Source organism: Mustelus asterias, chromosome 1, assembly GCF_964213995.1.
Source record: "Mustelus asterias chromosome 1, sMusAst1.hap1.1, whole genome shotgun sequence".
Lineage (NCBI taxonomy): Eukaryota > Metazoa > Chordata > Chondrichthyes > Carcharhiniformes > Triakidae > Mustelus > Mustelus asterias.
This window is the reverse complement of record NC_135801.1, coordinates 30,745,741-30,758,350: the sequence shown is the minus strand read 5'-3', so window position 1 is coordinate 30,758,350 and position 12,610 is coordinate 30,745,741. Positions and strand designations below refer to the sequence as shown.

At 49.6% G+C, this 12,610-nt stretch overlaps 1 protein-coding gene across 1 annotated transcript in view; it reads left to right on the top strand.

The window, feature by feature from the left end:
• pgrmc2 (progesterone receptor membrane component 2) overlaps positions 1-7,588 on the top strand; it is a 34,640-nt gene extending 27,052 nt beyond the window's left edge. Inside the window, exon 3 of the mRNA XM_078211029.1 lies at positions 6,264-7,588. Coding sequence (XP_078067155.1) covers positions 6,264-6,361 — 98 coding nt within the window. The 3' untranslated portion in view covers positions 6,362-7,588. The remainder of the gene's footprint in view (positions 1-6,263) is intronic.
• The last annotated feature ends 5,022 nt before the right edge of the window (positions 7,589-12,610 follow it).

Here is a 12,610-nt window from a genome sequence, read left to right as displayed (position 1 = left end):
CCCTCCTCCTCCTCCTCCCTCCCCCCGTGCCCCCCTCCTCCTCCCTCCCCCCGTGCCCCCCTCCTCCTCCTCCTCCCTCCCCCCGTGCCCCCCTCCTCCTCCTCCTCCCTCCCCCCGTGCCCCCCTCCTCCTCCTCCCCTCCCCCCGTGCCCCCTCCTCCTCCTCCTCCTCCCCCCGTGCCCCCCTCCTCCTCCTCCTCCCTCCCCCGTGCCCCCCTCCCTCCTCCTCCTCCCTCTCCCTCCCCCCGTGCCCCCCCTCCTCCTCCTCCCTCCCCCCGTGCCCCCCTCCTCCTCCTCCTCCCTCCCCCGTGCCCCCTCCTCCTCCTCCTCCTCCCTCCCCCCGTGCCCCCCTCCTCCTCCTCCTCCCTCCCCCCGTGCCCCCCTCCTCCTCCTCCTCCCTCCCCCCGTGCCCCCCCCCTCCTCCTCCTCCCTCCCCCCGTGCCCCCCTCCTCCTCCTCCTCCCTCCCCCCGTGCCCCCCTCCTCCTCCTCCTCCCTCCCCCCGTGCCCCCCTCCTCCTCCTCCTCCCTCCCCCCGTGCCCCCCTCCTCCTCCTCCTCCCTCCCCCCGTGCCCCCTCCTCCTCCTCCTCCCTCCCCCCGTGCCCCCCTCCTCCTCCTCCTCCCTCCCCCCGTGCCCCCCTCCTCCTCCTCCCTCCTCCCCCGTGCCCCCCTCCTCCTCCTCCCTCCCCCCGTGCCCCCCTCCTCCTCCCTCCTCCCTCCCCCCGTGCCCCCCTCCTCCTCCTCCCTCCCCCCGTGCCCCCCTCCTCCTCCCTCCCTCCCCGTGCCCCCCTCCTCCCCTCCCCCCCCGTGCCCCCCTCCTCCTCCTCCCTCCCCCGTGCCCCCCTCCTCCTCCTCCCTTCCCCCCGTGCCCCCCTCCTCCTCCTCCCTCCCCCCCGTGCCCCCCCTCCTCCTCCCTCCCCCCCGTGCCCCCCTCCTCCTCCTCCCCCCCGTGCCCCCCTCCTCCTCCTCCCCCTCTCCCCCCCCGTGCCCCCTCCTCCTCCTCCCCTCCCCCCGTGCCCCCCTCCTCCTCCTCCCTCCCCCCGTGCCCCCCTCCTCCTCCTGCCTCCCTCCCTCCCCCCGTGCCCCCCTCCTCCTCCTCCCTCCCCCCGTGCCCCCTCCTCCTCCTCCCTCCCCCCGTGCCCCCCCTCCTCCTCCCTCCCCCCCGTGCCCCCCTCCTCCTCCTCCCCTCCCCCGTGCCCCCCTCCTCCTCCTCCCTCCCCCCGTGCCCCCCTCCTCCTCCTCCCCCCGTGCCCCCCTCCTCCTCCTCCCCCCCGTGCCCCCCTCCTCCTCCTCCCCCCCGTGCCCCCTCCTCCTCCCTCCCCCCCGTGCCCCCCTCCTCCTCCTCCCCCCCCCGTGCCCCCCTCCTCCTCCTCCCCCCGTGCCCCCCTCCTCCTCCTCCCTCCCCCGTGCCCCCCTCCTCCTCCTCCCCCTCCCCCCGTGCCCCCCTCCTCCTCCCTCCCCCCGTGCCCCCCTCCTCCTCCTCCTCCCTCCCCCCGTGCCCCCCTCCTCCTCCTCCTCCCTCCCCCCGTGCCCCCTCCTCCTCCTCCTCCCTCCCCCCGTGCCCCCCTCCTCCTCCTCCTCCCTCCCCCCGTGCCCCCCTCCTCCTCCTCCCTCCCCCCGTGCCCCCCTCCTCCTCCTCCCTCCCCCCGTGCCCCCCTCCTCCTCCCCTCCCTCCCCCCCGTGCCCCCTCCTCCTCCTCCTCCCTCCCCCCGTGCCCCCCTCCTCCTCCCCCTCCCCTCCTCCTCCCCCCGTGCCCCCCCTCCTCCTCCTCCCCCCCGTGCCCCCCTCCTCCTCCTCCCTCCCCCCGTGCCCCCCTCCTCCTCCTCCCTCCCCCCGTGCCCCCCTCCTCCTCCTCCCTCCCCCCGTGCCCCCCTCCTCCTCCTCCCTCCCCCCGTGCCCCCCTCCTCCTCCTCCCTCCCCCCGTGCCCCCCTCCTCCTCCTCCCTCCCCCCGTGCCCCCCTCCTCCTCCTCCCTCCCCCCGTGCCCCCCTCCTCCTCCTCCCTCCCCCCGTGCCCCCCTCCTCCTCCTCCCTCCCCCCGTGCCCCCCTCCTCCTCCTCCCTCCCCCCGTGCCCCCCTCCTCCTCCTCCCTCCCCCCGTGCCCCCCTCCTCCTCCTCCCTCCCCCCGTGCCCCCCTCCTCCTCCTCCCTCCCCCCGTGCCCCCCTCCTCCTCCCCCTCCCTCCCCCCGTGCCCCCCTCCTCCTCCTCCCTCCCCCCGTGCCCCCCTCCTCCTCCTCCCTCCCCCCGTGCCCCCCTCCTCCTCCTCCCTCCCCCCGTGCCCCCCTCCTCCTCCTCCCTCCCCCCGTGCCCCCCTCCTCCTCCTCCCTCCCCCCGTGCCCCCCTCCTCCTCCTCCCTCCCCCCGTGCCCCCTCCTCCTCCTCCCTCCCCCCGTGCCCCCCTCCTCCTCCTCCCTCCCCCCGTGCCCCCTCCTCCTCCTCCCTCCCCCCGTGCCCCCTCCTCCTCCTCCTCCCTCCCCCCGTGCCCCCCTCCTCCTCCTCCTCCCTCCCCCCGTGCCCCCCTCCTCCTCCTCCTCCTCCCCCCGTGCCCCCCTCCTCCTCCTCCTCCCTCCCCCCGTGCCCCCCTCCTCCTCCTCCCTCCCCCCGTGCCCCCCTCCTCCTCCTCCCCTCCCCCCCCCCCGTGCCCCCCTCCTCCTCCTCCCTCCCCCCGTGCCCCCCTCCTCCTCCTCCCTCCCCCCGTGCCCCCTCCTCCTCCTCCCTCCCCCCGTGCCCCCCTCCTCCTCCTCCCTCCCCCCGTGCCCCCCTCCTCCTCCTCCCTCCCCCCGTGCCCCCCTCCTCCTCCTCCCTCCCCCCGTGCCCCCCTCCTCCTCCTCCCTCCCCCCGTGCCCCCCTCCTCCTCCTCCCTCCCCCCGTGCCCCCCCCTCCTCCTCCCTCCCCCCGTGCCCCCCTCCTCCTCCTCCCTCCCCCCGTGCCCCCCTCCTCCTCCTCCCTCCCCCCGTGCCCCCCTCCTCCTCCTCCCTCCCCCCGTGCCCCCCTCCTCCTCCTCCCTCCCCCCGTGCCCCCCTCCTCCTCCTCCCTCCCCCCGTGCCCCCCTCCTCCTCCTCCCTCCCCCCGTGCCCCCCTCCTCCTCCTCCCTCCCCCCGTGCCCCCCTCCTCCTCCTCCCTCCCCCCGTGCCCCCCTCCTCCTCCTCCCTCCCCCCGTGCCCCCCTCCTCCTCCTCCCTCCCCCCGTGCCCCCCTCCTCCTCCTCCCTCCCCCCGTGCCCCCCTCCTCCTCCTCCCTCCCCCGTGCCCCCCTCCTCCTCCTCCCTCCCCCCGTGCCCCCCTCCTCCTCCTCCCTCCCCCCGTGCCCCCTCCTCCTCCTCCCTCCCCCCGTGCCCCCCTCCTCCTCCTCCCTCCCCCCGTGCCCCCCTCCTCCTCCTCCCTCCCCCCGTGCCCCCCTCCTCCTCCTCCCTCCCCCCGTGCCCCCCTCCTCCTCCTCCCTCCCCCCGTGCCCCCCTCCTCCTCCTCCCTCCCCCCGTGCCCCCCTCCCTTCCCCAAAATCTTGGCCAGTTTGTGCCTGGATTTTGGATGTAAATGCCAATGGCACAAATTTTGCAAAATTATCTGCTTGCAAAGCAGGTTTATGACCATTTCATCCACAGATCATAATGTTCAATTTAATCAAAGCTTGAGTAAAAATCAGAAGGCATTAATGTTTCAACATTATTGTCTTCTGATTTGTATTCATGCATAGGTTTTATAGTTCACTGTTATATTTTCTTCATTGTTACACAGTGATTGTAGATGCTATGCCATTCTGCTAATATGCTTGAATTTGTATATTGTAGAATTTTCTCTTCGGTGTTAATCTGCAATTTCTTTGTCATTTTCGGTGCATCAAAGGCAGAAGAATTGTGTTGTGCTCCGTCTTTCCAAGAAAATTTGAGCGTAAATTACGCAAGACGAGAGAACACAGGTTTTTTGCATTTTATTTGACAAAGTAGGACCCAATGCATTTAAACATATTTCTCACTACTGAGAACTGTACTGTCTTTTCTATACATTATATCTTGCAGGCAACATAACCTGTTACATGAAAAGCTTCCACAGTTGTATTTTTAAAAATATCTGTGCCTAATGTGCAAAAAGAATGATTTGATGGCTTCAGGCTTTAATTTTGTAACTAGATTGATTACATCGATTCCCAACTTTCCTAATAAGCTCATGTATATTAATGATCTTTCCCAGGAAATCTAGGCAGAAGTCGGTGATTGCAATATCGGTGTAAGATTTGTGGCTATATTGACCCCGTGGCCAAATCGTGGAAATTCTTGGCTTTACTGTATTTAACATTCCTTTTGAAGCTACTGCCCTTGTGGATTTGTGCAGAACATTGATTTAGAATGGTATCCAGCAGCTGCAAATGATTAGCATACATTATTAAAACATTGTCATCAGTGACCTGGCTGCACTGTGATGGAAGCAGAGGGAAAAATAAACAGCCTAACAGAGAGGATTGGTGAGGGTTGTGTGGTTGCTCAGGTGTGCATGGATTTCCAAAAAGCATTTGAAGTGTCTCATAACAAGCTTGTCAGCAAAGTTAGAACTCATGGAATAAAAGGGACAGTAGCAGCATAAATACAAAATTAGCTCAGTGACAGGAAGCAGAGTCGTGGTGAATGTTTGGATGTTTATTTGGACTGTTATATAGTGGGTTCCCCATGGCGTTGGTGTTAGGCCCCTGCTTCTCTTGATAAATACCTATTCACTTTTAAAATTAGCAGACGACACAAAAGTCTGTGTGGAGTTTGCACATTCTCCTCGTGTCTGTATGGGTTTCCTCCGGGTGTTCCGGCTTCCTCCCACAGTCCAAAGATGTGCAGGTTAGGTTGATTGGCCATGCTAAAAATTGCCCCTTAGTGTCCTGGGATGCATAGGTTAGAGGGATTGGTGGGTAAATATGTAGGGATATGGGGGTAGGGCCTGGGTGGGATTGTGGTCGGTGCAGACTCGATGGGCCGAATGGCCTCTTTCTGTGCTGTAGGGTTTCTATGATTCTAAAACCTGGAAGTATTACATACTGTGAAGAGGATAGTGATAAACTTCAAGCAAATATAGATGGTGGAATGCATGTGCAAACGGCAAATGAAATTTAACGCGGATAAGTGAGAAATGAATCAGGTTGGTCGGAGAAATGAAGACAGACAACATAAAGGTTACAATTATAAAGCATCTTGCAGTATAGGTGCACAGATCATTGAAAGTGACAGGGCAGGTTGAGAAAACGGTTAATAAAGTGTGCAGGATCCTGGACTTCATAAATAGATGCATTGAGTACAAAAGCATGGATGTTATGGTAATACTGTATTAAATACTGGTTTGTTCTAAACTTAAGTATTATGTCCATTTCTGAGCACTGTGTAGGAAGAATGTGAAGGCATTAGAGATATTGCAGAAAAGATTTGTGGTTCCAGGGATGAGGAAATTTGGTGGATAGATGGGGAAGTAGGGGTTATTATTCTTGGAGAAGAAAAGATTGAGGAGATTTGATAGATGAGTTCAAAATCATGAGGGGGCTGGACAGAGTAGATAGGGAGAAACTGGTCCTTTGGTGGAAAGATCAAAAATAAGAACACCAATTTACAGTGATGGCAATAGAAAGAATTGTGACGTGAGGAGAAACTTTAACACAATGTGGTTAGAATCTGAAATACACTTTCTGAATGCTTAATTATAAAGCAGATACAGGAGAAGATTCATTAAGGGTTTAAAAGAGAATTGGATAATCATCCGAACAGAAAAAAGTTGTGAGGAATTCTAACTTTGGGGTAGAAATACAGGTTTAAACCTGTTTACAATTCATTGTTCTTAATCTGTGCGGAGTCTGCACGTTCTCCCCGTGCCTGCGTGGGTTTCCTCCGGGTGCTCCAGTTTCCTCCCACAGTCCAAAAGATGTGTTGGTTAGGTGCATTGGACATGCTAAATACCCCCTTAGTGTACCCCAACAGGCGCTGGAGTGCAGCGACTAGGGGATTTTCACCGTAATGGCATTGCAGTGTTAATGGAAGTCTACTTGTGACACTAATAAATAAACAAGCATTTTTTAAAAAAGTATCTGCTGCTTCGTTGTGCATTTGGTAATTTATTACCAAATTCTGTGTTCTCCTCCATGATTTTGCAGAAGTGCACTCAAGTGAAAATGATAGGGTGCCAAATAATATCTATCAACAAAAAATAAAAACCAGCATTCTAAATTATGATGAAACTAGAGTTAATTTACTTTAGAAGCATGATGTGTTACTGAATTAACATTTTGGCTATTTAATTGCAGAAAAATATGACTACATAGGCCGGTTGCTGAAACCATGGGATGAACCGTCAGAATACACAGATGAGGAAGATGTTAAGGAGCACTCAAAGCAGGACTAAAACTGTTCAGCAACCAAAGCAAGGGCCTTCCGTGCTGCAACCCACTTTACTCAGATTTCTGCAGCTTTCTTTTTCTTCACAAGCTACAAATGATTGAATGCAAAATATATTTTGTAAAAAGTGATGAATACCCTTGTGTGGAGATTTTAATTAAAATGTCCAGTATATGCTGCCAACATTGTTTTGCAGTTGTTGTATAAGTCAGGTACAGTTACGTCCATGTTAGCAAAAAAAAAGAAACACCCAGGAGTTGATTTATCTTGGACCTTTTGTTTGCCGGTGGAAGTGAGATGGGCTTTAGCCGTCTGACATCACTAATGTTTCAAGATTCTTTAAACTGGGTGTAATAGGACAAGGCTCCTTATCTAGGGATCCTTGTTTTGTGCAATTTTTTATGTACAGCAACATTACAAACAATCACCGGTGATCTTGCTTTTACAATAAAACAGTAAGTAGTTTGCACTACTGACAGCTGGGGTTCAGAGGTGAATTTTGAATTCTCTGCACAATGCGGTTTTAAAGGCTATTTTCCCATAAAACTGCACTAAATCAGTATATAATCAAAGGAAAGAGGGGGTACTGCTAACTGATTGTGCTGGCTCAGTTTCAAAATGTTATGTGGTTTATTCCCACTGAATGTTACGCAATTATATTTCTCTGCAATGATGTAACACTGAAGTCTGGTTCCCCTCCATTTATCGAAATGTAGGTAATATTCATTGTGCCTTATTTTGATTACTTTTCTACTTCAACTTGAAATATTGTGAATCAATTTCCCCAGACCCGAGTCAATGCTGTAATAGTGTTCAAAGAAGAAAAGCAGTTATTTCCTGTAGACCTCAGTTTATCATTGCCTGTAGTATGATATTGCCATTGGTAGAGTGGAAGGAAAAGTCCACTCATGCTAATGTATATGTAGCTAGCATATCCACTGATACTGCCATATTTATGTAGTGTATAATTTAGTGTTGTCATTTTTTCCTCCTTGTTTGGAGTAGCTCTTCTATTCTGTGGAGAGGAGAGTACCTTTATTTAGCTTGTGTGGGATAGGAAAAAAAATTGGGATGGTAAGGCAATGTGAATTTTGTAAATATGTGTGCAATTGTTTTACTGAAAACATTCAACAACCAGACAGAACTGACTTCATGTAGCGTATCAAATCTTGAATTGGAGCTATAGGTTATGGTGGATCAGATGGATGTTGTACAATAAACAATTGGTTATTAATCTGGTCTGATTTTGTGATTTATTTTGAAAATCTTTGTTAACAGCATTGGTAACAGAAATTGCAAAGAAAGAGATTGAGTTACATTTGCTGAAGTATTTAATCTTTACCAAAAGTTATTTATATGAGAAAAGTTACAGATTAAATATCTGTAGTCTCCCAACATTGTACTTGTAAATTTGGGTAGAGCATTGTCTTTGTGTTTAAATTGCATTAAATTGTATCTACTTGTTTTGATGGATGGGAACCAATGTAATCCTAAAACGCGGGCATACAGCTGAGTATCAAAATGCTTGCAGCCTTTCAGAGCACTCTGCAGCTATCTGTTTAGGAATGCAAATCTGTTTAGGCATGCAACCCATTTGCAATATAGTGTCATCAGATACACCTGTAGTTTCTTTGGGAGACTTCCCAAGTGTTTGTAAACTCAAATGCTTGACTATAAAAACTGGATATGAATTCCTTTTTTTCTGTCTGATCTGTAAGTGATCAATCTTTAGCTACTACGTTAATCTTCTTAAAATGCTTTTAATCACATATTCTCCGAACTTTGGTTTCATCTGACACTTTGTTCATTTTGAAAAACTGTGTGTTTGCTAATGCCTTTCTAAACATCTCTGCCACTGCATATTTTTTCCTTTAAGACACTCCTTTATAACCTACCTCTTTTCATCTGCCCTACTATCTCCTTGTGTGGCGCAGCAAACAATTTTGTTTAACATTCCTGTGAAGCATCTTGAGACTATTTTGTGTTTAAAAACACTATTTAAATGGAAGTTAATGTTGTATGCTCACTAAATTTTATTTCGAATCATTTTGATTTTTCAAAAGCTGGGCATCCAGGATACCCCACATTCAAATATAAATGTAAAAATGTTTGGAGAATCCTTTTAATGTGTAAACTATATCCAGAAAAGGCACGCAAACACATGCCTATAAGAATGTTTCAACTTTGAATTATCGTAAGATTTCAACAGAAACATCACATCTGTGGGCCACAGCAAGTTTCTTTTGATGCATTAGCCTAATGAGGTTATTGTAGCATCAGTATGCAGTAATGCAATATATATGATAAAACTCTTGCTGATTTTTCAGCTCATGCCTTTTGGAATGTCTTTCAAATTTTCAGATCATTATCAAACATATTTTGATCAGTTGTCTTTTGCAGATATTTCTGCTATAGCCTTTTTAACATGTTGCCATTCATTCAATAAATTTTAGGGGAGTCATGAGCTTAATGTATCAGCATCTGTATGACTAAAATTGGTAGGGACATTGCCTGTCTGCCTAATGAAGAAGTAGTGTCGCCGTATTGCACATTTCTAAGTGATAATGATTTAACTGAGTAGATTTGTGAAATGTTTACTTGTATCATTAGGTGTTTGTAAAACTTCAACTTACAACAAAGTAAATTCTGGTACTAGCTTTAATAATGAACAGTAAAAGATTGTATGACTTCAGAGATTAGATATTTACCCATGTTGGGGGTGTGTGTCAAATAATGAGTTTCAGTTCAGGCTTTGTACTATTTGTGAGAGAGAGAGGTGACAGAATCTATTCTAATAGGGGAGTAAGATCAAAGTCCTGTGAAGCAATCTTTTGTTCTAAGGATTTGTTTTGGAAAGTCAAAATATGTTTCAGTTTTGCCATTTGTTCTTCCCTTTAGAGAATATAAACTCCCGGAGTTTAATAGTATTTTAATCATGTCACTGAATCGGTTATTGTTTTAGCATTGAAACATTGGGCAGAGGTAAGAAATCTTGTACCTTGGTGTTTTGATGTAGCATATACATGTCTGAGGTAGAAACAGAAAATGCTGGAAAATCTCAGCAGGTTTGACAGCATCTGTGGGGAGAGAATAGAACCAACATTTCGAGTCTAGATGACTCTTCGTCAGAGCTCCGACAAAGGGTCATCTAGACTTGCAACGTTGGCTCTATTCTCTCTCCACAGATGCTGTCAGACCTTGAGATTTTCCAGCATTTTCTGTTTCAGATTCCTACATCCGCAGTATTTTGCTTTTATCACATGTCTGAGGTGATGCCTACTAACTAATTAAAGTTGACCTGTGATTTTCTATTCACCATTGCCTAAAATTCAGTGGAAATTTCCCACCATACGTTTTCTCTTCCAGTTTGGGTCATAGAAACAATTTTGAAATTCATGTATAATTTTGAAAATTCCAGCCATTAGATGTCATAATTTAAGTTGTGATCATATTCTAAAACTAGTCTGTAATACTAGTCTCTAATTTTGTGGCTTTTAATATGTAACATTCCTTGTTACATGTATAAACACTAATTGTAAGCTCAAAAGTAGATTTTTTTACATTTTTCTAACATTTGGTAATTGGAAATGTGACCATTCCTAAGGAGATGGCTTGAGCAGCTTGACCCCTGATACTTTTCAGAACACAAAGACATTAACTTTACTTTATCTTGTGTGGTTTTGGTACACAGAGACTGCTTGAGTTGCACCGTATAATCTAACAAATCTAACCACACTGATGAAATATTGGACTGAGAAAACAAAATCTGAATTTTACAACACTGACTGAGCTAACGCGGTTAAACAAAATGGACAATGGATTCTTCATCGTCTTCCACAACTTGTTGTGATTTCTCGGCTGACCGGATTTTGCATTGTCTTTAAGAACCTTCTGCCCTTTGTCATTGTCAATCGAAATGGTCCTATGCTGGGTTTGCCTTGCACCTCCATTCTTTTCTAGCGACATTTATAGAAAAGGTTGATGAGAAATGTACCTTTGAAAGTTGACACACTCATTGATCCTGAAGATTACCATTAGGTTGAACTGACTCAGTGTAATTACCATCTGTTGCCAAAAAAAGGAAGCTGTTTTTAATAAAATTCAGACAACATCATCTGGCTTTGAATGGTTCGAGTTAAACTGAAGCAATTTGTCACAATTTGATTGTTACAATCCCTAATTTCTCAAGTCATTTTTATGAAAGCATATTCTGTTTAGTGATCAACTGCATGTGTGTAGGAATTAGTTTGGTATCTCTCATTGGATAATTAAGTAGCCAATGGAAATGTTTCTTTTGAGCTGACCTAAATGATTTTGCGATTATATATGGAATAAACAGTACTTTTTGCTAAAATATTTTTCAGTATCATATTTTCACTTCATTCAAATAAGTTCAATGGTGGTTTATCTCATGGTCTTTTGGATTCAACAGTTATATCCTTTAAACATAATTATGCAGGAGTAACAGACACGGCATTAAAGTACTTTGGGTTTCAGTACTGTGGTTGAAAACAATTGTGAATTCTCTTAACATTCCCTGCCTCGTAGCACCAGGGATCCAGGTTCAATTCCGGCTCTGAGTCACTGTCTGTGTGGAATTTGCACATTCTCCCCATGACTGTATGGCTTTCCTCCGGTGCTCTGATTTCCTCCCACACTCCAAAGATGTACGGGTTAGGTGGATTGGCCATGCTAAATTGCCCCTTAATGTCAGGGGCACTAGCAGGGGATAGGGCCTGGGTGGGATTGTGGTCGGTGCAGACCTGTTGAGCCGAATGGCAGCCTCCTGCACTGTAGGAGTTAGTAGGGGACTCTGGAGGGGAGTCCGTGGGAAGGCAAAGGGACATCTGGTAAGTGGCAGGTTTTCAAGTGTGTTAACCAGGGTTCAAGGTAAACACATTCCTCTTCGAGTGAAGGGCAAGGTTGGCAGAAGTAGGGAACCCTGGATGACTCGGGATATTGAGGCCCTGGTCAAGAAGAAGAAAGAGGCTCATGACATGCATAGGCAGCTGGGATCAAGATGAATCCCCTGAAGAGTATAGGGGGTATAGGAATAGAGTTGAGAGAAATCAGGAGGGCAAAAAGGGGACACGAGATTGTTTTGGCAGATAAGGCAAAGGAGAATCCAAAGAGCTTCTACAAATACATAAAGGGCAAACGAGTAACAAGGGAGAGAGTAGGGCCTGTTAAGGATCAACAAGGTCATCTAGGTGCGGATCCACAAGAGATGGGTCAGATCCTAAATGAATATTTCTCATCAGTATTTACTATTGAGAAAGTAACAGTTTTAACAACACCAGGTTAAAGTCCAACAGGTTTATTTGGTAGCAAATACCATTAGCTTTCAGAGCGCTGCTCCGAAAGCTAATGGTATTTGCTACCAAATAAACCTGTCAGACTTTAACCTGGTGTTGTTAAAACTGTTACTGTGTTTACCCCAGTCCAACGCCAGCATCTCCACATCCTACTATTGAGAAAAGCATGGATGTTAGTGAACTTGGAGAAATAAATGGTGATGTCTTGAGGGATGTACATATTACAGAGAAGGAGGTGCTGCATGTATTAAAGCTCATCAAGGTAGATAAATCTCTGGGACCTGATGAAGTATATCCAGGACATAGTGGGAGGCTAGGGAGGAAATTGCGGGTCCCCTAGCCGAGATATTTGAATCATCAATAGTCACAGGTGAGGTGCCTGAAGATTGGAGAGTGGCAAATGTGCCTTTGTTTAAAAAGGGCCGCAGGGAAAAGCCTGGGAACTACAGGCCAGTGAGCCTCACATCTGTGGTGGGTAAGTTGTCGGAAGGTATTTTGAGACAGGATCTACAGGCATTTAGAGATGCAAGGACTGATTAGGGACAGTCGGCATGGCTTTGAGAGTAGAAAATCATGTCTCTCAAATTTGAGTGATTTTTTTGAAGGGGTTACCAAGAAGGTAGATGAGGGCAGTGCAGTTGATGATGTCTACATGGACTTTAGCAAGGCCTTTGACAAGGTACCGCATGGTAGGTTGTTGCATAAGGTTGCATCTCACGGGATCTAGGGTGAGATATCTAAATGGATACAAAATTGGCTTCTTGACCGATGCCAGAGGCGGTTGTAGAGAGTTTTTCAAACTGGAGGCCTGTTACCAACGGTGTGCCTCAGAGATCAGTGCAGGGTCCACTGTTATTTGTCATTTATATTAATGATTTGGATGAGAATATAGGAGCATGGTTAGTAAATTTGCAGATGACACCAAGATTGGTGGCATGGTG